Source organism: Coregonus clupeaformis, chromosome 37 (assembly GCF_020615455.1).
Source record: "Coregonus clupeaformis isolate EN_2021a chromosome 37, ASM2061545v1, whole genome shotgun sequence".
Taxonomy (NCBI): Eukaryota; Metazoa; Chordata; class Actinopteri; order Salmoniformes; family Salmonidae; genus Coregonus; species Coregonus clupeaformis.
Window position 1 is genome coordinate 29,298,084 of NC_059228.1, and position 24,775 is coordinate 29,322,858.

The 24,775-nt window shown below is 43.8% G+C and overlaps 2 protein-coding genes across 2 annotated transcripts in view; one reads left to right on the top strand and one right to left on the bottom strand.

Annotated features, from left to right (window-relative positions):
* Positions 1–318: 318 nt before the first annotated feature.
* On the bottom strand, positions 319–8,873 carry edaradd (EDAR-associated death domain). The gene is made up of 6 exons (XM_041866706.2): positions 8,688–8,873; positions 3,238–3,296; positions 2,783–2,825; positions 2,604–2,674; positions 1,687–1,735; positions 319–1,467 (listed from the first exon to the last, which is right to left on the bottom strand). Exons 1-6 carry the CDS (start codon positions 8,743–8,745, stop codon positions 1,079–1,081), a joined length of 669 nt encoding a protein of 222 aa, XP_041722640.1. The 5' UTR covers positions 8,746–8,873; the 3' UTR covers positions 319–1,078.
* Positions 8,874–16,573: 7,700 nt separating this feature from the next.
* pdzd8 (PDZ domain containing 8) overlaps positions 16,574–24,775 on the top strand; it is an 80,931-nt gene continuing 72,729 nt past the window's right edge. The window contains exon 1 of the mRNA XM_045211604.1: positions 16,574–17,574. Coding sequence (XP_045067539.1) covers positions 16,691–17,574 — 884 coding nt within the window. The 5' untranslated portion in view covers positions 16,574–16,690. The remainder of the gene's footprint in view (positions 17,575–24,775) is intronic.

A 24,775-nucleotide genomic window follows, 5' to 3' on the forward strand; every position in this document is an offset into this window, starting at 1 on the left:
AAGCTCAAACTTTCATGGAAGACTTCCACAGGAAACCTTTTTCGTCACTGTATTTTCAATGCTACCGTACCTGTAGACTTCCAGTCATTGCGCTAACACTAGTTAGCATTGGCTCGCGAAACTACCGCTAACTTACTTCATACTGCACGCAGATACATTAAAATTGTATCCAAGAGTTCATCTGATGCCAGAATCTCACAGTATCCCTTTAATCTTGTCAATTAAAATACTATTTAAGTAACTGATATGAGGATATGATTACTTTTGAAACGTGTTATTCAGGGAAACTTAATAAGATTAGCAAGAATATGGAAAACATCTAGCTTTTATTTGCTTCAAGTCGGGGTGGGGAGAGGAATTGGAACCACATTCAGGTTAAAGCGTAAGGGCAAATTCCTAATTAGGATTCAAACTGTAGTGAAATATCTCAATTGAAAAAACAACCTCAGCTTCAAACTATCCCAAAATAATCAAGACTCATTAACTATGAATAAAAACAATACATTATTTGGAGATTATTCCTATTTTTATGAGACTATAAAGACCAAAACGCAACACTGTCACCTTTGACATATGATATCTACTACATTGATTGTCACATGGTCACTGTTCTAAAAAGTAAAAATTGATTAACAATTCACCCTTTTAATCTCCTTCTCTTTTTCCCACCTCACCTTCTTTACGTGCTATGTTGTTTAATACAGTTCCACTTTTTATGTTCTAGCCGCCTGGTCATTTTTGTGGGAACACCAACACTTGAACACACAACAATTCTGTGGTTGAGGAACCTTTGGAAAAATAAAATAATGTGCTGGTTGAGATAATCAGAACTACAGTATTGGTAACAAGTACAAAATGACAACCAGTCCCATTTAGTCCTCAACTCCACAGGAGTCATAACGTGATCCAGTTGTCTTTTGCACACCAACTCATCTAAAATCCGGGAACCACTGGTTGTTAAATAAATAGGCTTCTGATAACAAATGGTCCTAGTCCCTGATGTCATTGCTAATTCAATAAAGTGGATAGCAAAATGTAAAAAGTAATATGTATCATTTGTGGGATTGGGGATATGTGGTTAATGAGCATTTTGCCAGCGTGAGGGCCAGTCGTTCTCCATCCAGCGTTGCAGAAGCCGCAGCACATCAATGCGCTGGTAGACCCGGCAAAGTTCGGTGAGCTCAGTGACGGTCTTGTGGTTGTTGCGCAGCAGGAACTCTTGTGTGGGGCTGTGGCACATTGAGCCCTGGGTCCGGTGCTCCAGCAGAGTCAGCTCATCATAGCTCATACCCCAACGGCTCGCAAAGTTCTTCCAGTTCTTGACAGTGCAATGATTTGGGTCCAGTTTATGACGCAGTAAATCAAGCAAGTCGTTGTCATCCATCAGGTCACTGATCTTTGGAGGTGGAGCTGAGCAGCAGCACTTCTCACATGGGTTGTTCAAGAACTGCAGCTCCTTGGGGAAGTCTAAGGGGTAGGGATTGGGGCAAGGGAGAATGGAATTACCAACAGCCTTGGAAATATACAGTGCACAAATGATTAGACTACTATTTTAGGTACATGTACTGTATGTAACTGTAATGCATCTGTCTAGAAAGATGTGTTGCTATAATCTATCTAAAACGTGCTTAGAAATGTTGGTCAGAGGTATAGTATATATCATGATAAAATGAAAATGAAAATTACCTGGTGAGATGGAGCCTGTGCAAATGCACTCTACACCATCTTCCACTGGCTGTACGAGGTTGGGTAAAACAAAACATTACGTTCTAATTATAGAGGTGAATTAACTACCGTTATGATTCAGAATACCTTACAATATTTTTTACTTTTTAGCCCTTTTTCTCCCCAATTGGTAGTTACAGTCTTGTCCCATCGCTGCAACTCCCGTGCGGACTCGGGAGAGGCGAAGGTCGAGAGCCATGCGTCCTCCAAAACACGACCCCGCCAAGCTTCTTGACACACTGCTCGCTTAACCCGGAAGCCAGCCGGCACCAATGTGTCGGAGCAAACACCGTACAGCTGGCGACCAAAGTCAGGGTGCATGCGCCCGGCCGCCGCAAGGAGTCGCTAGAGCACGATGGGACAAGGACATCCCAAACGGCCAAACCTTCCCCTAATCCGGACGACGCTGGGCCAATTGTGCGCCACCTCATGGGTCTCCCGGTCACGGCCGGCTGCGACACAGCCCGGGATCGAACCCGGATCTGTAGTGACGCCTCTAGCACTGATCAGTGCCTTAGACCACTGCGCCACTCGGGAGGCTACCTTACAATATTCTAATTGATACTATTAAAATAACACAACCTTTTTAAACCAACTCACAACCCTTTTCCTATTCGGAAACAAGTGATCATTCTCACCCATCAAAACGGTATTGTGGTTTTGACACCAACCACTAGTTTCCCTTACAAAGGCTCAAACATTAAAGATAGTCAGGGTATGACATTTTAAGATGCTGACTTCGAGGTTTGGAGTTATATTTAGTAAGCTACAGTGTACAGGAGCATCCTGTCAAGACTCATCACCACATTTTCACGTTAATATGAAACTAACACAAAGAAACTACACTTTAGCCCAGTGTAAGTGAGCCCATCACCCACCTGTCTTATTCTGTCTGAGAGAGGTGTTAGGTAGCCAGGTGGCATGGACCTCAGCTGCAGTGTCACTGTATCTGGAAAGGACAGATCGACGGTGTAGGTGAATGTTGTACTTTCTCATCAGAGTCCCCAGAAAGGCACATCAGTTGTGTGAACATATGTACTTAGCTTAGAGCACCTACCTTGATGTTCTGTGACTTGGACTGGATAGTTGGACTTCAAGGACTAAGAGACACAAACACACATGTTCAGCTTTGCTACAAAAGGACACTGATGGATTCTGATCTTTATACTGATATAAATATTTGAAAACAGAGATATAGCAATTAAAATGCCTGTAAACTGTGGAGAAACATTATACTCTGTGTTGGATAGCGAAAAGTGGCTTGTTGCAACCCGTTTCTATATTAGTCCCTGGGCGTAAGAATTCCCAGCATAATGTACTCAACTATGGTTCAATTACTTTACATGGCTATTTTCTGAAAACATGGCTTTTCTCTGTCTACTCAGACCAAAGAGTTAGAACTAATTTTGTTCTATTCTTTTGAAATAAGAAAAACAATGTGTACATTCAATTAAATTCAGAATGTACATTTCTTTACACTAGTTTGTTTCTGATGATATTAGACAGCCGTACCATTTCTGCCATGAAGCTACTAGTATCTGTGTCCTCCACTGGTTCAGAGATTATTCTATCTGTCGAGACAAGACAGGTGTAACAGAGAGATTACATGAAGAGAACAATGCACAAAGGAATATATTGCAGATGTTATATATAATGATGGCTGATGGAAGTGATGGAATGCAGTTTTTCAACAAAGCAAATATCAGCATGAAGAGGATACATTAAATCTGAAATTATTGATTGTCCTGGGTCCTGATATAGTGGACATGGACAAACATTGATGAGTTGCAGATGTACAAAGCCCTCTCTTCAGCTCTAAAACATACAGCTAACTGACAAAATAAAGGAAACACCAACATAAAGTGTCTTAATAGGGCATTGGGCCACCACGAGCCAGAACAGCTTCAATGCACCTTGGCATAGATTCTACAAGTGTCTGGAACTCTATTGGAGGGATGCGACACCATTCTTCCACGAGAAATTCCATTATTTGGTGTTTTGTTGATGGTGGTGGAAAACGCTGTGTCAGGCGCCGCTCCAGAATCTCCCATAAGTGTTCAGTTGGGTTGAGATCTGGTGACTGAGACGGCCATGGTATATGGTTTACATCATTTTCATGCTCATCAAACCATTCAGTGACCACTCATGCCCTGTGGATGGGGGCATTGTCATCCTTTGGGGGCATAGCCATGGTAGCAAAAATAATGGCTAAAATAATGGCCTGCTCAGCATTTTTATACATGACCCTAAGCATGATGGGATGTTAATTGCTTAATTAACTCAGGAACCACACCTGTGTGGAAGCACCTGCTTCCAATTTACTTTGTATCCCTCATTTGCTCATCTTTACATTATTCTGGCACTTACCTGTACCTCTACAAGGCCATGCATGCCTCTATCAGTCTGCATCACTGTGAGGCTATTGTATGAGACCTGAGGGCTCCAAATAAAGAGCTGCTCTGACCTTTCTTAGGTTACACTCCATGAAGCTGACACTCACTTCAGCTTAGATGGGAACCTTGGGTTTGCAAACACATTAAAGTGAATCAAAGACCATTTCCTATAGGTTACATTCATGAACTTAGTGACACAGTTGAAACTACATTGGCAAAGATCTCAAAACGACAACATGTAGGTGAACTCACTTCCTCAAACAAGATATCAAAATATGCAGGGTTTTCTCACATTGGTGACGTGAGCAAACATACACACACACACACAAACACTCACACACTGATGCACCATATCCAATTTTACCACAGCAAATGTTATTTTAATGGAGTTGTAAGGTGACTCGCACAAGGGGCCTGTCAGTCTGTCATTGATTGAACATATCACCAACAAGAAGGGACATTTTTTCAAGATGTCACTTTTTTATGGGGAGGAAAACTGTCAGAAGGTTTACATCGCAATCATACCATATTCAAATAAATACTAACACACCCTCATGAGTTTTGATTGAAGAATATTATTTTAACATATTCTAGGCATAAATCACAGTCCAGAAACTCTGATAATTTCTGTGGAGGCTACAAACAACCCACTGGGCACACACTGGTTGAATTAACGTTGAATGAAATGACACTGAACCAACGTGGAATAGACGTTGAATTGACGTCTGTGCCAAGTGTGAAAATAGTACATCTTGCAGTATTTTCTGTATATTGGCATATTGCAGTATTTTCTCCACTCTTTATGTTGTTTCCTACATGATGATGACAGTGAGACAAGAGAGGACCTGCCAGTTACCTCTCCATATGCCAAGCTCTCAGTAAGATCAATAACAGCAGAACAGTTACAGTGATGTTTTATTGCAGTGTCACTGTAATAACCATGTAATTGCTGTTGCACACATAGAAATAGAGTCTCATTCTAGGTCTGTGGTTGCACAGATTTATGTACAGATCCTTTGGTAATGCATACTCATTCTACCTTGCTCCTTACTAGAGCATGCAATGCTGAGACACATCAGCCCCACATCCCCTACTCATCAACTATTAGCAGAAACCCAGCTCAGCTCAGTATTGTTTCTGCTGCTCAGGGAATGCAGAGACATGTACCTACTCGCTCTGGAAGAAGTTCAAGAGATGAAATATAAACCACATCATAATAACGTTAGATCCCTCAAGGCCATGATTCCACAGAGATGAACCTAGATTTTCTCCTTTTTGACCACCCATGCCTTTAAGATAAGTCGAGTTTCGAAACATTTAATCAGACCATCTAACGGTGCATTTGCTCTGCAGCGACAAAGGCACACTTTTTTCCCCACACATGGCTTGAGATGAATGGCGTGCTTACGTGCTGATACCTAACTCAATCCATGCAGTTTTTATATCTAACGCAAAGATGGACAAATGCCTTGTTGCCTCGTCTATGCACGGTGGATGATTGAGGGTTGTGTGCATGTGTGTGCTGGAAAACTCAAGTTCCACCATGCTTAGCAGGAAAAATAAGTTATGTGATTTTGTTGTGTGAGAGGAGGCGTTCTTTGCTGGCCTAAAGCCCTCGGCTGCTGTAAAGGCCTCGGCTGCTGTAAAGGCCTCGGCTGCTGTAAAGGCCTCGGCTGCTGTAAAGGCCTCGGCTGCTGTAAAGGCCTCGGCTGCTGTAAAGGCCTCGGCTGCTGTAAAGGCCTCGGCTGCTGTAAAGGCCTCGGCTGCTGTAAAGGCCTCGGCTGCTGTAAAGGCCTCGGCTGCAGTAAAGGCCTCGGCTGCTGTAAAGGCCTCGGCTGCTGTAAAGGCCTCGGCTGCTGTAAAGGCCTCGGCTGCTGTAAAGGCCTCGGCTGCTATATGAAAATGGACAACGCAATAGTAATAAAGAACAGAGATCTTGTTCTTCAAGACATGCTGATGAGGACAATGTTTCAGCATTAAAAAAGCACAGTCATTTTTATAAAAAAATCAGAGCATTGTGCAACAGTGGGGTATTTTTGTTCTGCTCATTCAAGCAAAAATGCATCCTCAAGACCCAACAGGTATCTGTCCAAACAGATCACTGAGTAAATGTCATTCATATGCATGAGCTCAAGGGGACAGCTCATATTTTTATACCTACCCACACCAAAACAGCCATTTATATTTGGAAATATTATTGATTCACAGTGAAAACCAAACATAAAATGTGGGGTTATATTCTTTACAACATTGACATTTCAAAAACACAGTAGCCTAGCTTGCCATTTAGGTTTGATTCCTCAGGGTGGCCAATGTTCCAATGCCTCAGATTTGAGATAGCATAAAACTGTTATGTTTAATCTAGTTAGCACTTACATTGGACAGTTTGGCATAGCCTAGGCATAGCCTACTCACTTTTATCACTGACAAAACGTTATATTTTCCCACTCCCACACATCTCATACATCCAGTGAGAGCAGTGGAGGCTCCTCAGAGGTGGAAGGAGAGGGCCATCCTCCTCAGTGAATTTCATAAAAAAAACAAATAGTGAAACATTAACAAAATTATCATTTTTAGATAAAACTATACTAAATATATTCATTGATTAAAACACTGTTTTGCAATGAAGGTCTACAGTAGCCTCAACAGCACTCTGTAGGGTAGCACCATGGTGTAGCTGGAGGACAGCTAGTTTCCGTCCTCCACTAGGTACATTGACTTCAATACAAAACCTAGGAGGCTCATGGTTCTCACCCCCTTCCATAGACTTAAACAGTAATTATGACAACTTCCGGAGGACGTCCTCCAACCTATCAGAGCTCTTGCAGCATGAACTGACATGTTGTCCACCCAATCAAATGTTCAGAGAATGAATCTAGTACTGAAAGCATAAGCTACAGCTAGCTAGCACTGCAGTGCATAACATGTGGTGAGTATTTGACTCAAAGAGACAGAAAGACAATAGTTGAACAGTTTTGAACAAATTAATTTATTCCAAAATTAAGGGGAAGTGAGAGAGAGAGCTAGCTATATTTGGTTGTATTTTTTCTTACTTTCACTTTCACTTTGCTAGAGAATGCAGCTACCTAGTTTAGCCTACTCAAACACCCGGCTCAAACAGAGAGGGATGCTATGTTAGCTAGCTGGATATGGATATCCAACACTGGAACTATTCCAGGTCAAGGCAAGCTTTTGGTATTGCCACATTGGGCCCACTGCTAAACTGATTTCTAACTGTACTACATGATTGTAGCTAGCGGGTTTACTAATGCATTTGTTCTAGTAGCTATGTTGACTATGACGTGACAACAACGTAGGTTGTGTGTAGCGGTTATAGCGGTCATGATATGAAGGTTTGGCTTGGAAAGTTTGTTTTGTCTGGTCACAGACAGCTGATGTGTTGTGCACTGAAGTCCACAAGTGAAGGAAAAAGGTGAGAGGAGGAGAGCGCGTAGATAGTTGCTCTTTTGTGGCTGCTATGAAAGTGAACTCTGTTTGCGTGTGATCAGGGGTGTATTCATTCCGCCGATTCTGTTCAAAAACGTTTCTTAAACGGAAGCAAACGGAACGTGGAGAAAAATACCTGAATTTATCCAATAGAAATTCACATTTGCAACTGTTGGACTAATGATTACTCCCTAGATCAGCTAGATGCAGGCAAGAGTGTGCAAGGCGGTATTGAATGTGTCACTGTCTGTTACCTTGATTACTAAATATTCTCTATGTTGTAAACTTTCATTCATAGGCTATGTTGTAGCAACCTCATTATGGGTACAGGGAAAATTCAAGTGTCATGTAGTAGCCTAAACCTATCGATGCTACATTGATCTGGGTGAATAGAATATGAATGACAGCCATCCAATATGCTGTAATAGAAATAAGGCCATGCTCATTAAAAAAAATAATCTGCCTCCCTCATCTTAAATGGTACCAATGACAGAGTAAGGTGCAAGTCCCTTATTGTTATCGATACTGGGAGGGGATTTTTATGTTTGGGGAAATGCCACTTGTGAGAAGAGCACATTGAAATGGAACCAATAAAATGCAAGTTCTCTGTTATGTCAATACATTCTTACAACTAAGATTTGGAAATATTTATTCATAAAAAGGTTCTGAAAGCCTACATTTAAAAATAAATAAAACAAAAGGACATTCCAATATTACAGTGGGACTATCCGTTCGTAAATTAGTAGGTTGTTCAAAAAGCAAACAACCCACTGGGCACAGACGTCAGTTCAACGCCTATTTTTGATTTACATTTGGTTGCGTTGTCAACTAACATGAATTCAACGTGAAATCAACAAAAATGTCACCATGTCATTGGATTTAGGTTAAATGTTGGGTGAAAAACTATGTTGATGTCTTTTTACAAATTCAATCAGTTTTCCACATTGAATTGTTTGTTTTGAAATGACGTGCAAACAACGTTGATTCAACCAGTTTTGCCCAGCGGGAAGATGTGGACACAAACATGCCATAACCAATAAGTAGCCTATAGATAACATACAAGAGGGCCATAAACGACATATCTATAGAATTTAAACATTTTAAATAAAAGTGCAGACTTACCGAATGGCTCCTTAAACGCCTTCAAGCTATTCATCTTCACACAAATAGATGTACACATAAGAAGAGAAAAGTCCGTTGCACCTAAGAGTAAAATGACAACGTCTGATAACAAAGTTGATGCAGAGATGGTGACACCACCTCCGTGACGGATTACCAGAGACTGCGCTGAGGGGGCGGGAGGTTAAATTGAAGTGATGATGACGCTAAATGGTAGAAAAAGTTCTGACTTCAATCATATATGCCTCTACTCTGACCACAAGTGGCTCATGTCTAGCAACTTCCCGTACACAATGGAAGAAATGTCATGCAGGGCGACAGACGGGTCTGGAGATTTACCATTTACGTCCCGCCATAACTGCATGACACAAACATTTTCCTTAGAGGCCTGGGCATTGTTGTTCACTAATTTACTCCAAGTAGGGAAAGGATGGCGGGGTTGAAAAGTAATAAAGGGGAGTATATAAAAAACATGGGGGATTGGAAGTGATGCAGACAATTACATTGATAGAAGATACAATCTATCTGCAATATTAAGCTGATCCACCCCCCCCAAAAAAAATAAAAATAAGTAAATAAATAAAATAAAAATAAAAATACATTTTCCTTAGCTATATAGTGTAAGATAGCATCGCGTAGGCTACGGAAATATACACAGGTCTCATAACACTGATGTGGAAAATAGCCTAAAAACAGTAACCATGCTTTGCAATGGCTCCAATTAACCAGTGGCCCCAATTAAAGCATATAGGCCTAACCCTGAGTCTGTTTTTTCAGCGAAAGGCTGCCACGCCACTTGGTGTGCAGAGAAGATTTTGCCTAATCATGATGCATCATGATGCATTTATAAGTTATATTCTTCAAGAATCAATGTATATCAGTAGCCTTAGCTACAGTATTGAAATGTGAACACTGAACAGTAGGAAACAACCCAGAATGAAATCTGGCAGCCGATCCAATAGGCTAGATACATTGTCTACTCTAGACTCTAATAGAAACTAATGTTGAAATAAATGTTTGTTGTGTCTCCTATGTGAAAAAAATACACATTGTGTTATTGGAAATAATAAACAGTGCAACATAATCCCCTTGCGGTTCAGATACTTTCTTTGACACTGCCTTGACTGTTAAAGCAGTGATACAATGTAACCAGGTTGCATTGCATCATTGTATCATTTAATGGCTTACTTGCACTGCACCATTGAGCTAGCACTGCGCAAGAGATTCTTCCTTTCTAGTGTCTTTTGCAGATTCAAATGTAAAGGTGCTGCCATCTGCTGTCCTGTATGGGTACGTCATGTATGGGTACGAACACAGGTTCTCTTAGAAATGCAATGCAACACCTACTTTTAGGCCTATGCATTTATTACGATTTAAGAGTGTTCTGTCGGTCTGTAGGCTATGCCTGAATCCATGCGCAATATTATGTTCTTTACGCATAAATGGTGTTGGAGCCTAGCCTGTACACTGTTTAAAGAAGTGTTGTTTAGGCAAGCAGATGTTCTTGTGGAAAGATTAAATATGCTCTGTATTTGGCATTATTATTTGCGAGGCATGATTCACTGCGTAAAACTGGTAGGTGACTTTGAAAGAGCCAATAATTTGGCTACAATTTCCATGGGGTGTAATCATTAGTCAAAACAGTTGCTAAACGTTCCGTTTTGCAACGAAAACGAGAGTTCCTATTGGACAAATTCAGGTAAGTATCTCTCCGTTTTGTTCCGTTTGCTTCCGTTTGGTTCCTAGTTAATACACCCCTGAGCTCGGCGCGTATTGTCGCCTAACGTACACTTTTGTGAACTCCGTCATTACGCACAACTACGTAAAACGTTCGCCCAATCAGATGAGGAGCTTGAACCCCAGGAAAGAATTAGCGTTACGGCAGCAACACTAGCTGGATCCTATCCATACTAAGACTTCCGGTTTTAGAATTTTGCCTTCAAAATAAAAGTCTGCGGTAAAACGCTATGCGTATGATACAAAATGTATATTTTTTGCAGCTTTGCATAGTGCATAATGTGAAAAGCCAGCAGCAGGCCATGCAACACAGTCCCCCTCGAAAAACGAATCATATTTGGTTAGTAGAGACCCTACTGAGTATTTTGGGGTGGGAAATTCTCAGTAGGGTCTCTGCTAACCAAATAGGATTATTAGTTTTGGAGGGGGACTGTGTTGCACTGCCTGATGCTGGCATTTCAATCTGCCCCCTCCATAGCCCCCAATGCAATACACTCTAATACACTGTGCATGGGATACGTATTGGCTTGTACAGCAGTGGCGGTGCGTGGGTAAAATCCCTGGGGGAGCCAAGACAGGAAAATAATGTCATATTACAACCTGTGTTGTGATAATTACATTGTTTGCTCTATAACCTGTTAGTTCATATGCCTTGCCACTGTGATTTATAGGCCTAAGGCAGAGACAATAAAAAGTCACAGTGGCAGAATAAATTCAACCACAGATTTACATTTACATTTATGTCATTTAGCAGACGCTCTTATCCAGAGCGACTTACAAATTGGACACACCTTTGTTTCATCACAAACCAGAGAGCAACATCTGTCCAGTGGAGTCCACAAAGCATATTGCATGTAACAAACAGTTACATGACCTACAGCATGGTCAATCAAGTTAATGTTTCCGACATTTTCGGACTAATAAACGAACATCGGAAAGTTACCGCAAATCGCAAAGAAAACAGGAGCTGCTTCCACTATTCCAGCACCATTTCAACATCATCAAATCACCTATGCTAATAGGTGTCTAATACAGTCAACTAAAAGATTCCCAAAACAATTTAATTTAAGCTAAATATCATGTGGCTGTCTATTGGTATGGATTTCTGTGTGTGTGTGTATGTGTGTGTGTGTGGGTGCATAAGTAGAAAAACATGTTGACTCACCCTACTTGTAGAGAAATGCCAATGCCATCCTCCTGTCTTTCATGTTGCCGAAACAATCTATGACTCTGTCATACAGTACATGCTTTTCGTTTTTGTTGTCCTAGGCTACCAGGCTAAAATGCTTGCTTGTTAGCCTAACTTCCTTTCATGGGCAACGATTAGCCAGCTAGTTAACATTAGCCTACTAGTTACATATTGAACTTCCATCCTCTCAGGCCAGAGGCACAATGTATGAATTTATGGTTGGATCAGAATCACTGTTATAATCATTGGCCAGTACGGAGAATTAAGTAAAACCACAAGTCCAAATCCCTATCTCCATCCATGGCTAATTTAGGAAAGGGCCAATTTTAGCTAGCTAGCTAGCCACCGGAGGACAACAACACAACGAGATGCAACAATTCAAGTTTTTTTTCTGTCAATGACATTTGGCTTTTGATGTGATGTGATTGCCTTGATAAGTTCCTTTCCTGAGGATGGCTCACCCCTCACAGTCCTGGGTGACTTTAACCTCCCTACGTCTACCTTTGACTCATTTCTCTCTGCCTCCTTCTTTCCACTCCTCTCCTCTTTTGACCTCACCCTCTCACCGTCCCCCCCTACTCACAAGGCAGGCAATACGCTTGACCTCATCTTTACTAGATCTCACTGCAACTCCCCTCCATGTCTCTGACCACTACTTTGTATCCTTTTCTCTCTCGCTCTCCTCCAACACTACTCACTCTGCCCCTACTCAGATGGTAATGCGCCGTCGCAACCTTCGCTCTCTCTCTCCCACTACTCTCTCCTCTTCCATCCTATCATCTCTTCCCTCTGCTCAATCCTTCTCCCTCCAATCTCCTGATTCTGCCTCCTCAACCCTCCTCTCCTCCCTTTCTGCATCATTTGACTCTCTATGTCCCCTATCCTCCCGGCCGGCTCGGTCCTCCCCTCCTGCTCCGTGGCTTGACGACTCATTGCGAGCTCACAGAACAGGGCTCCGGGCAGCCGAGCGGAAATTTAGGAAAACTAGACTCCCTGCGGACCTGGCATCTTTTCACTCCCTCCTCTCTACATTTTCTTCATCTGTTTCTGCTGCTAAAGCCACTTTCTACCACTCTAAATTCCAAGCATCTGCCTCTAACCCTAGGAAGCTCTTTCCCACCTTCTCCTCCCTGTTGAATCCTCCTCCCCCTCCCCCCTCCCCCCCTCCTCCCTCTCTGTGGATGACTTCGTCAACCATTTTGAAAAGAAGGTTGACGACATCCGATCCTCGTTTGTTAAGTCAAATGACACTGCTGGTCCTGCTCACACTGCCCTACCCTATGCTTTGACTTCTTTCTCCCCTCTCTCTCCAGATGAAATCTTGCGACTTGTGACAGCCGGCCGCTCAACAACCTGCCCGCTTGACCCTATCCCCTCCTCTCTTCTCCAGACCATCTCCGGTGACCTTCTCCCTTACCTCACCTCGCTCATCAACTCATCCCTGACCGCTGGCTATGTCCCTTCCGTCTTCAAGAGAGTGAGAGTTGCACCCCTTCTCAAAAAAACAACACTCAATCCCTCTGATGTCAACAACTACAGACCAGTATCCCTTCTTTCTTTTCTCTCCAAAACTCTTGAGCGTGCCGTCTTTAGCCAACTCTCTTGCTATCTCTCTCAGAATGACCTTCTTGATCCAAACCAGTCAGGTTTCAAGACTGGTCATTCAACTGAGACTGCTCTTCTCTGTGTCACGGAGGCTGTCCGCACTGCTAAAGCTAACTCTCTCTCCTCTGCTCTTGTCCTTCTAGACCTGTCTGCTGCCTTTGATACTGTGAACCATCAGATCCTCCTCTCCACCCTCTCCGAGTTGGGCATCTCCGGCGCGGCTCACTCTTGGATTGCATCCTACCTGACCGGTCACTCCTACCAAGTAGCGTGGCGAGAATCTGTCTCCGCACCACGTGCTCTCACCACTGGTGTCCCCCAGGGCTCAGTTCTAGGCCCTCTCCTATTCTCGCTATACACCAAGTCACTTGGCTCTGTCATATCCTCACATGGCCTCTCCTATCATTGCTACGCAGACAACACACAACTAATCTTCTCCTTTCCCCCTTCTGATAACCAGGTGGCAAATCGCATCTCTGCATGTCTGGCAGACATATCAGTGTGGATGACGGATCACCACCTCAAGCTGAACCTCGGCAAGACGGAGCTGCTCTTCCTCCCGGGGAAGGACTGTCCGTTCCATGATCTAGCCATCACGGTTGACAACTCTGTTGTGTCCTCCTCCCAGAGTGCGAAGAGCCTTGGCGTGACCCTGGACAACACCCTGTCGTTCTCCGCTAACATCAAGGCGGTGACCTGATCCTGTAGGTTCATGCTCTACAACATTCGGAGAGTACGACCCTGCCTTACACAGGAAGCGGCACAGGTCCTAATCCAGGCACTTGTCATCTCCCGTCTGGATTACTGCAACTCGCTGCTGGCTGGGCTCCCTGCCTGTGCCATTAAACCCCTACAACTCATCCAGAATGCCGCAGCCCGTCTGGTGTTCAACCTTCCCAAGTTCTCTCACGTCACCCCGCTCCTCCGCACACTCCACTGGCTTCCAGTTGAAGCTCGCATCTGCTACAAGACCATGGTGCTTGCCTACGGAGCTGTGAGGGGAACGGCACCTCCGTACCTTCAGGCTCTGATCAGTCCCTACACCCAAAGAGGGCATTGCGTTCATCCACCTCTGGCCTGCTGGCCCCCCTACCTCTGCGGAAGCACAGTTCCCGCTCAGCCCAGTCAAAACTGTTCGCTGCTCTGGCACCCCAATGGTGGAACAAGCTCCCTCATGACGCCAGAACAGCGGAGTCACTCACCACCTTCCGGAGACACTTGAAACCCCACCTCTTTAAGGAATACCTGGGATAGGATAAAGTAATCCTTCTACCCCCCCTTACCCCACCCCAAAGAAAGGAAAAAATAAAATAAAAATAAATAAAACATATTGTAAAGTGGTTATCCCACTGGCTATAAGGTGAATGCACCAATTTGTACGTCGCTCTGGATAAGAGCATCTGCTAAATGACGTACATGTAAATGTAAATGTAATTGGTGTGAAGCCAAAATCCAAACTGGCTTCCCTTGACACTTTCTTTTGGTGCGCCAGGACCATTCACAGTTGAGTTCATTCAATTTATCTCAGTACTGAATGGCTATTGGTGTATAATTTTTTTAATCATGGGAGGCCAAATGCTTGCTGTCTTCCCTTGCATTCAACGCTGCGGCGGCTACAATATCATACATACTCTTTTTGACCAGACAACATCAGATAGATGGGATACACATACAGAGACAGAGGGGCGCTGTTTCGCTCGCTCTGATGCTTTCTCCGGTGAGATACATTCAGCCTTTTGCGAATTGAAGAAAAATTATGAAACACAGAGAGACAAAATATAACTTTTTGGGGGGAAAGTCTGGCTTCCCTTGGCAACCATGAATACTGTTGTAGAGAGAAAACAATGTTACCTGTCTCTGCTAAAGTGGGGTGGGAAATACTCAGTAGGGTCTCTACTAACCAAATTTGTTTCATTTTTAAGGGGGACTGTGTCGCATGGCCTGCTGCTGGCTTTTCACTCTGCCCACTCCATAGCCCCCAATGCAATACAATAAAATACACAGTAATAATAGACTGTACAAATATAGCACTGTACAGGAAAAACTATCGATTTTGTGTCCATAAAACCAGGGTCCAGCATGTAATACATATACCGTGATTTGCGTTATGGCCAATATAATGGGCAGAGTAAAAGTCCAGCAACACACGTATTATTCAGAGCCCCATGAAATGACACCATATATAGATTCTACAGACGCTACTGAGTACTCCCCACCCCACTTCTACATTGGCACAAAGAACCGTTTTTCTTCTTCTTCTTCTTCTTCAGTGGGGTTTATCAGCGGCTGGCATCCAACGTTATGGTGCATTACCGCCACCTACCGTTCTGGAGTGTGGGCCAGAGACGGATAAACTAAATCCTACCTGCCAACCCAGTTTCTCTTAAAAAATACAACAAAATATGTGATACTATATCTAATGACGTTCTACTCAATTTACTCTTTAAACTAATTTCCTGTATCCCCTTCTCCCTCATACTTAATATCATCCTTCCTTCCAGTTCTCTGCTGCCAATGACTGGAACGAACTGCAAAAATCTCTGAAGCTGGAGGCTCTTATCTCCCTCACTAACTTTAGGCATCAGTTGTCAGAGCAGCTTACCGATCACAGCACCTGTACACAGCCCATCTGTAATTAGCCCATGCAACTACCTCATCCCCATATTGTTATTTATTTTGCTAATTTGCACCCCAGTATCTCTATTTGCACATCATCTTTTGCACATCTATCATTCCAGTGTTAATATGAAATTGTAACTATTTTGCACTATGGCCTATTTATTGCCTTACCTCCATAATTTACTACATTCGCACACACTGTATATATATTTTCTGTTGTATTTTTGACTTTATGTTTTGTTTACCCCATATGTAACTCTGTGTTGTTGTTTTTATCGCACTGCTTTGCGTTATCTTGGCCAGGTCGCAGTTGTAAATGAGAACTTGTTCTCAACTGGCTTACCTGGTTAAATAAAGGTTAAATAAAAATTAAAAAAAATTAAATTTAAAAAATATCCTCTCTCTTTCTGTCTGATACTGCCCACACTGTAGCAATACATGCTCCACAGTCTCTATTTCCTGACAATAATCAAATTTTCCTGATGAATAACCGTTTTTCCTATACAGTGCTATATTTGTACGATATAAAACCCAGCTTTGATGCAAATGTCACTTAAATATGTACAAATATGAATCATTGTTAATGTTTAGACAATTATTTATCGTACATCATGAATAAATACAGGTTAATGATGCTTTTCTACTATTACGTGGGGACTTTAATTTGGAACGTTTCCGAAATTTCGTGGCCCGGAAGTACATTTTTTAGTGTTGCTGACGAGCCGCTGATCAGGAAAGAGGCAGATGATATGGCAGCTTTGTGAGCGACAAGGTGGAACTTGCATTGTTAATACGGTTAAACGTCGGAATATGAAAACATTTTAACGCGGAAACGGGAAGAGGGACACTGCTCGAAATGATTTACTTGATAGTCATTTCCGCATTATCTGGAGCACTCATTACATTGGTATTACAGTTCTTACTGCTTTACCGGAGAAGCCCCGAGCCTATAGCCAGGACAGTGCAATATGTCAAAGCAGTGCCTGATCCCGCATTGAAGGATTACTTTAATAACCAACATGCCGAATCAGGCCAGCAGCAACAAGACAACACATCATCTGCTGCACCCAAACAGCAAGAGGCCATCTCTCCCAGGAATCAGGAAGCGGCTGCCACCAGTAGTAGCCCTAAACAACAACCGCCACCGCCTTGTCAAAGTGAGCCCCTCCACACCTCCAAACCGGAGACGTGCAATTTTCTAAATGCTATCTTTTTGTTCCTATTCAGAGAACTCCGCGACACTCCCGTCGTTAGACACTGGCTGACCAAAAAGTTCAAGGTGGAGTTCGAGGAGCTATTACAAACCAAGACAGCAGGTCGGCTGTTGGAGGGACTCAGTCTCAGGGATATCTCCCTGGGTAATTCTTTGCCCGTGTTTAAAACGGCTAGACTTATGAAGCCAGTGAGTTTAAATGAAGACGGCATGCCCGAGGAACTCAATTTCGAGGTGGACCTTGAATATAATGGCGGATTCCATCTAGCAATTGATGTAGACCTTGTTTTTGGGAAGTCAGCATACCTGTTCGTAAAAATGACGCGTGTGGTTGGAAGACTGAAGCTGCAGTTCACTCGCATGCCTTTTACGCACTGGTCCTTCGCGTTCCTTGAGGACCCATTGATAGACTTCGAGGTGAAGTCACAGTTCGAGGGAAGGCCCTTGACCCAGCTCACCTCAATCATTGTCAATCAGTTGAAAAGAATCATCAAGAAGAAACACACCTTGCCAAATTACAAAATCAGGTAAAACTTGCGCTGAGACTACCATTTATATTTATTTAGGTCTATGCAAGTCAGTAGGCCTACCAAGAGATGGTCAGAGATGTGTATCATCAACATTTCAAGCTGATTTAAGGACAAGGGAAGTGGCCCCCAACAGCCCCACTTCTATTTTAATAGTTCCCAAGATCTGTAAGATACACATTTGGACTCCAAATTGGTGAAAATGCATAGCCATAGAGCCTTCTATTTGGCTAAATGTAACGCTCTGCTTAGGCCTTCTAGCCCAATGCAACCCTTTAGAATTTTTGGGGGGTTGAAATTGGGCCACCACGTTATTAAACAGCCTGGCCTCAGACTAGACATACATGTACATCTGTGAAACTGAAATGAGTATGATATGGTATGGTTACATAAAACAGAAGTTTACTTAAGCCAAAAACGAAAGGACTGAGTTTGGTCAGGGAGGATGGGTGGGCGTAAAACGCGTGTACAACAACCCAAAGGTTGTCTGTTAAAATCACATAATGGACAACTTTAGCATTTTAGCAAATTAGCAACTTTGCAACTACTTGCTACATTTTAGCTACTTTGCAACTACTTAGCATGTTAGCTAACCTTAACTCCTAACCTTAACATTTAAATTTTAGTCATTTAGCAGACGCTCTTATCCAGAGAGACTTACAGTTAGTGACCCTAACCTTTACCCCTAACCCCTAGTTTAGCTAACGTTAGACACCTAGCTAACGTTATCCACAACAAATTGGAATACGTAACATATCATACGTATTGTAAATTCGTAACATATTGTAGAAATTGCAATTTGTAACATATCCTATGAATTGTAATTTGTAACATATCATACGAAATGGATGATGGACATCCACAAATTAATGTACCAACTGAAACTTAACATACAGTGGCTTGCGAAAGTAATCAACCCCCTTGGCATTTTTCCTATCTTTTTGCCTTACAACCTGGAATTAAAATGGATTTTTTGGGGGTTTGTATCATTTGATTTACACAACATGCCTACCACTTTGAAGATGCAAAATATTTTTTATTGTGAAACAAACAAGAAATAAGACAAAAAAACAGAACTTGAGCGTGCATAACTATTCCCCCCCCCAAGTCTATACTTTGTAGAGCCACCTTTTGCAGCAATTACAGCTGCAAGTCTATTGGGGTATGTCTCTATAAGATTGGCACATCTAGCCACTGGGATTTTTGCCCATTCTTCAAGGCAAAACTGCTCCAGCTCCTTCAAGTTGGATGGGTTCCACTGGTGTACAGCAATCTTTAAGTCATACCACAGATTCTCAATTGGATTGAGGTCTGGGCTTTGACTAGGCCATTCCAATGCATTTAAATGTTTCCCCTTAAAACACTCAAGTGTTGCTTTAGCAGTATGCTTAGGGTCATTGTCCTGCTGGAAGGTGAACCTCCGTCCCAGTCTCAAATCTCTGGAAGACTGAAACAGGTTTCCCTCAAGAACTTCCCTGTATTTAGCGCCATCCATCATTCCTTCAATTCTGACCAGTTTCCCAGTCCCTGCCGATGAAAAACATTACATTTACATTTAAGTCATTTAGCAGACGCTCTTATCCCGAGCGACTTACAGGAGCAATTAGGGTTAAGTGCCTTGCTCAAGGGCACATTTACGTCATTTAGCAGACGCTCTTATCCAGAGCGACTCACAAATTGGTGCATTCACCCTATAGCCAGTGGGATAACCACTTTACAATTTTTTTTTTGGGGGTGGGGGGGGGTAGAAGGATTACTTTATCCTATTCCAGGTATTCCTTAAAGAGGTGGGGTTTCAAATGTCTCCGGAAGGTGGTGAGTGACTCCGCTGTCCTGGCGTCGTGAGGGAGCTTGTTCCACCATTGGGGTGCCAGAGCAGCGAACAGTTTTGACTGGGCTGAGCGGGAACTATGCTTCCGCAGAGGAAGGGGAGCCAGCAGGCCAGAGGTGGATGAACGCAATGCCCTCGTTTGGGTGTAGGGACTGATCAGAGCCCCGAAGGTACAGAGGTGCCGTTCCCCTCACTGCTCCATAGGCAAGCATCATGGTCTTGTAACGGATGCGAGCTTCAACTGGAAGCCAGTGGAGTGTGCGGAGGAGGGGGGTGACGTGAGAGAACTTGGGAAGGTTGAACACCAGACGGGCTGCGGCGTTCTGGATGAGTTGTAGGGGTTTAATGGCACAGGCAGGGAGGCCAGCCAACAGCGAGTTGCAGTAATCCAGACGGGAGATGACAAGTGCCTGGATTAGGACCTGTGCCGCTTCCTGTGTAAGGCAGGGTCGTACTCTCCGAATGTTGTAGAGCATGAACCTGCAGGAGCGGGTCACCGCCTTGATGTTAGCGGAGAACGACAGGGTGTTGTCCAGGGTCACGCCAAGGCTCTTCGCACTCTGGGAGGAGGACACAACGGAGTTGTCAACCGTGATGGCGAGATCATGGAACGGGCAGTCCTTCCCCGGGAGGAAGAGCAGCTCCGTCTTGCCAGGGGTTCAGCTTGAGGTGGTGATCCGTCATCCATACTGATATGTCTGCCAGTCATGCAGAGATGCGATTCGCCACCTGGTTATCAGAAGGGGAAAGGAGAAGATTAGTTGTGTATCGTCAGCGTAGCAATGATAGGAGAGGCCATGTGAGGATATGACAGAGCCAAGTGACTTGGTGTATAGGGAGAAAAGGAGAGGGCCTAGAACTGAGCCCTGGGGGACACCAGTGGTGAGAGCACGTGGTGCGGAGACAGCTTCTCGCCACGCCACTTGGTAGGAGCGACCGGTCAGGTAGGACGCAATCCAGGAGTGAGCCGCGCCGGAGATGCCCAGCTCGGAGAGGGGTGGAGAGGAGGATCTGATGGTTCACAGTATCAAAGGCAGCAGACAGGTCTAGAAGGACAAGAGCAGAGGAGAGAGAGTTAGCTTTAGCAGTGCGGAGAGCCTCCGTGACACAGAGAAGAGCAGTCTCAGTTGAATGACCAGTCCTGAAACCTGACTGGTTTGGATCAAGAAGGTCATTCTGAGAGAGATAGCAAGAGAGTTGGCTAAAGACGGCACGCTCAATAGTTTTGGAAAGAAAAGAAAGAAGGGATACTGGTCTGTAGTTGTTGACATCAGTGGGATCGAGTGTTGGTTTTTTGAGAAGGGGAGCAACTCTCGCTCTCTTGAAGACGGAAGGGACATGGCCAGCGGTCAAGGATGAGTTGATCAGCGAGGTGAGGTAGGGGAGAAGGTCACCGGAGATGGTCTGGAGAAGAGAGGAGGGGATGGGGTCAAGCGGGCAGGTTGTTGGGCGGCCTGCAGTCACAAGTCGCAGGATTTTATCTGGAGAGAGAGGGGAGAAAGAAGTCAAAGCATAGGGTAGGGCAGTGTGAGTAGGACCAGCAGTGTCATTAGACTTAACAAACGAGGATCGGATGTCGTCAACCTTCTTTTCAAAGTGGTTGACGAAGTCATCCACAGAGAGAGAGGAGAGGAGGGGGGGGGGGATTCAGGAGGGAGGAAAATGTGGCAAAGAGCTTCCTAGGGTTAGAGGCAGATGCTTGGAATTTAGAGTGGTAGAAAGTGGCCTTAGCAGCAGAAACAGATGAAGAAAATGTAGAGAGGAGGGAGTATAAAGATGCCAGGTCGGCAGGGAGTTTAGTTTTCTTCCATTTCCGCTCCGCTGCCCGGAGCTCTGTTCTGTGAGCTCGCAATGAGTCATCAAGCCACGGAGCTGGAGGGGAGGACCGAGCCGGCCGGGAGGATAGGGGACACAGAGAGTCAAAGGATGCAGAAAGGGAGGAGAGGAGGGTTGAGGAGGCAGAATCAGGAGATTGGAGGGAGAAGGATTGAGCAGAGGGAAGAGATGATAGGATGGAAGAGGAGAGAGTAGTGGGAGAGAGAGAGCGAAGGTTGCGGCGGCGCATTACCATCTGTGTAGGGGCAGAGTGAGTAGTGTTGGAGGAGAGCGAGAGAGAAAAGGAAACAAAGTAGTGGTCGGAGACATGGAGGGGAGTTGCAGTGAGATTAGTAGAAGAGCAGCATCTAGTAAAGATGAGGTCAAGCGTATTGCCTGCCTTGTGAGTAGGGGGACGGTGAGAGGGTGAGGTCAAAAGAGGAGAGGAGTGGAAAGAAGGAGGCAGAGAGAAATGAGTCAAATGTGGACATAGGGAGGTTGAAATCCCCCAAAACTGTGAGGGGTGAGCCATCCTCAGGAAAGGAACTTATCAAGGCGTCAAGCTCATTGATGAACTCTCCAAGGGAACCTGGAGGGCGATAGATGACAAGGATATTAAGCTTAAATGGGCTAGTGACTGTGACAGCATGGAATTCAAATGAGGAGATAGACAGGTGGGTTAGGGGAAAAATTGAGAATGTCCACTTGGGAGAGATGAGGATTCCTGTGCCACCACCCCTCTGACCAGATGCTCTCGGGGTATGCGAGAACACATGGTCAGACGAGGAGAGAGCAGTAGGAGTAGCAGTGTTTTCAGTGGTAATCCATGTTTCCGTCAGCGCCAGGAAGTCGAGGGACTGGAGGTTAGCATAGGCTGGGATGAAGTCAGCTTTGTTGGCAGCAGAACGGCAGTTCCAGAGGCTGCCTGAGACCTGGAACTCCAGGTGTGGGGTGCGTGCAGGGACCACCAGGTTAGAGAGGCAGCAGCCACGCGGTGTGAGGCGTTTGTGTAGCCTGTGCAGAGAGGAGAGAACAGGGATAGGCAGAGGCATAGTTGACAGGCTGTAGCAAATGGCTACAATAATGCAGAGGAGATCGGAATGAAATGAACTAAACATCTGGGAGAGGAGAGAGCATCCCCACAGCATGATGCTGCCACCACCATGCTTCACTGTGGGGGTGGTGTTCTCGTGGTGATGAGAGGTGTTGGGTTTGTGCCAGACATAGCGTTTTCCTTAATGGCCAAAAAGCTCAGTTTTAGTCTCATCTGACCAGAGTACCTTCTTCCATATGTTTGGTGAGTCTCCCACATGCCTTTTGGCGAACACCAAATGTGTTTGCTTATTTTTTTCTTTAAGCTATGGCTTTTTTCTGGCCACTCTTCCGTAAAGCCCAGCTCTGTGGAGTGTACGGCTTAAAGTGGTCCTATGGACAGATACTCCAATCTCCGCTGTGGAGCTTTGCAGCTCCTTCAGGGTTATCTTTGGTCTCTTTGTTGCCTCTCTGATTAATGCCCTCCTTGCCTGGTCTGTGAGTTTTGGCAGGTTTGTTGTGGTGCCATATTCTTTCCATTTTTAAATAATGGATTTAATGGTGCTCTGTGGGATGTTCAAAGTTACAGATATTTTTTTATAACCCAACCCTGATCTGTACTTCTCCACAACTTTGTCCCTGACCTGTTTGGAGAGCTCCTTGGTCTTCATGGTGCCCCTTGCTTAGTGGTGTTGCAGACTCTGGGGCCTTTCAGAACAGGTGTATATATACTGAGATCATGTGACAGATCATGTGACACTTAGATTGCACACAGGGGGACTTTATTTAACTAATTATGTGACTTCTGAAGGTAATTGGTTGCACCAGATCTTATTTAGGGTCTTCATAACAAAGGGGGTGAATACATATGCACGCACAACTTTTCCGTTATTTATTTTTTAGAATTTTTAGAAATAAGTTATTTTTTTCATTTCACTTCACCAATTTTGACTATTTTGTGTATGTCCATCACATGAAATCCAAATAAAAATCTATTTCAATTACAGGTTGTAATGCAACAAAATAGGAAAAACGCCAAGGGGGATGAATACTTTTGCAAGGCAATGTACACTAAATGGTGGGCGACAGATTTACATGTACTATGTTATGTCTACCTTAGTCCAGGTTGCAGCGAAAGGTTAAATGACAACAATTATGCTGTCTTAACATTTTTTTTCAACTGTCAGGGCATAGGCCTACCCACTGTCAGTAGGCAGTGTGGTAGTATAAAGTGTTGAGACGGTGGGATGGCACCTCTTGCAAAGGAAGCCATTGAGGGATATCATGGTTGCGAACCTATGAAATTATAAAGGATAGTGACAGTTAAACATTTTGCCAACACTTGTTTAAAACTGAAAGACAAAAAGCTTTCTAGTACTTCCGTGTTAGTAACATGAATGCATGTGTAGCATCTTGTCACCTCTTATTTCTTTTAGTCTCTTTCCTTTAGTCTCTGTCACATTAGTCAGGCAGCCTTTTGCAGATGGATTATTTGCTGGAAATGTTCACCATCGCTTTTGTATTTGGTTGTACTCTCTCAAGGCAAAAACCCCCAATGTAGGCTAAACTAAGCCTGAAAGTTTACTGCTTTACTATGGACGTATTTGCACAGACCTGATGTCACATAGCCTAGATTTAACAATTTAACTAATAATATATTTCCTTACTAAAAGAGGCTAATATGTTACCATAATGTTGTTACAGTAGTACAGTGTAACTTCTCAGGTATTTTATTTATTTATTTTTATTTCACCTTTATTTAACCAGGTAAGCCAGTTGAGAACAAGTTCTCATTTACAACTGCGACCTGGCCAAGATAAAGCAAAGCAGTGCGATAAAAACAACAACACAGAGTTACATATGGGGTAAACAAAACATAAAGTAAAAAATACAACAGAAAATATATATACAGTGTGTGCAAATGTAGCAAGTTATGGAGGTAAGGCAATAAATAGGCCATAGTGCAAAATAATTACAATTAGTATTAACACTGGAATGATATATGTGCAAGAGATGATGTGCAAATAGAGATACTGGGGTGCAAATTAGCAAAAATAAATAACAATATGGGGATGAGGTAGTTGGGTGGGCTAATTTCAGATGGGCTGTGTACAGGTGCAGTGATCGGTAAGGTGCTCTGACAACTGATGCTTAAAGTTAGTGAGGGAGATAAGTGTCTCCAGCTTCAGAGATTTTTGCAATTTGTTCCAGTCATTGGCAGCAGAGAACTGGAAGGAATGGCGGCCAAAGGAGGTGTTGGCTTTGGGGATGACCAGTGAGATATACCTGCTGGAGCGCATACTACGGGTGGGTGTTGCTATGGTGACCAATGAGCTAAGATAAGGCGGGGATTTGCCTAGCAGTGATTTATAGATGGCCTGGAGCCAGTGGGTTTGGCGACGAATATGTAGTGAGGACCAGCCAATAAGAGCATACAGGTCACAGTGGTGGGTAGTATATGGGGCTTTGGAGACAAAACGGATGGCACTGTGATAGACTACATCCAATTTGCTGAGTAGAGTG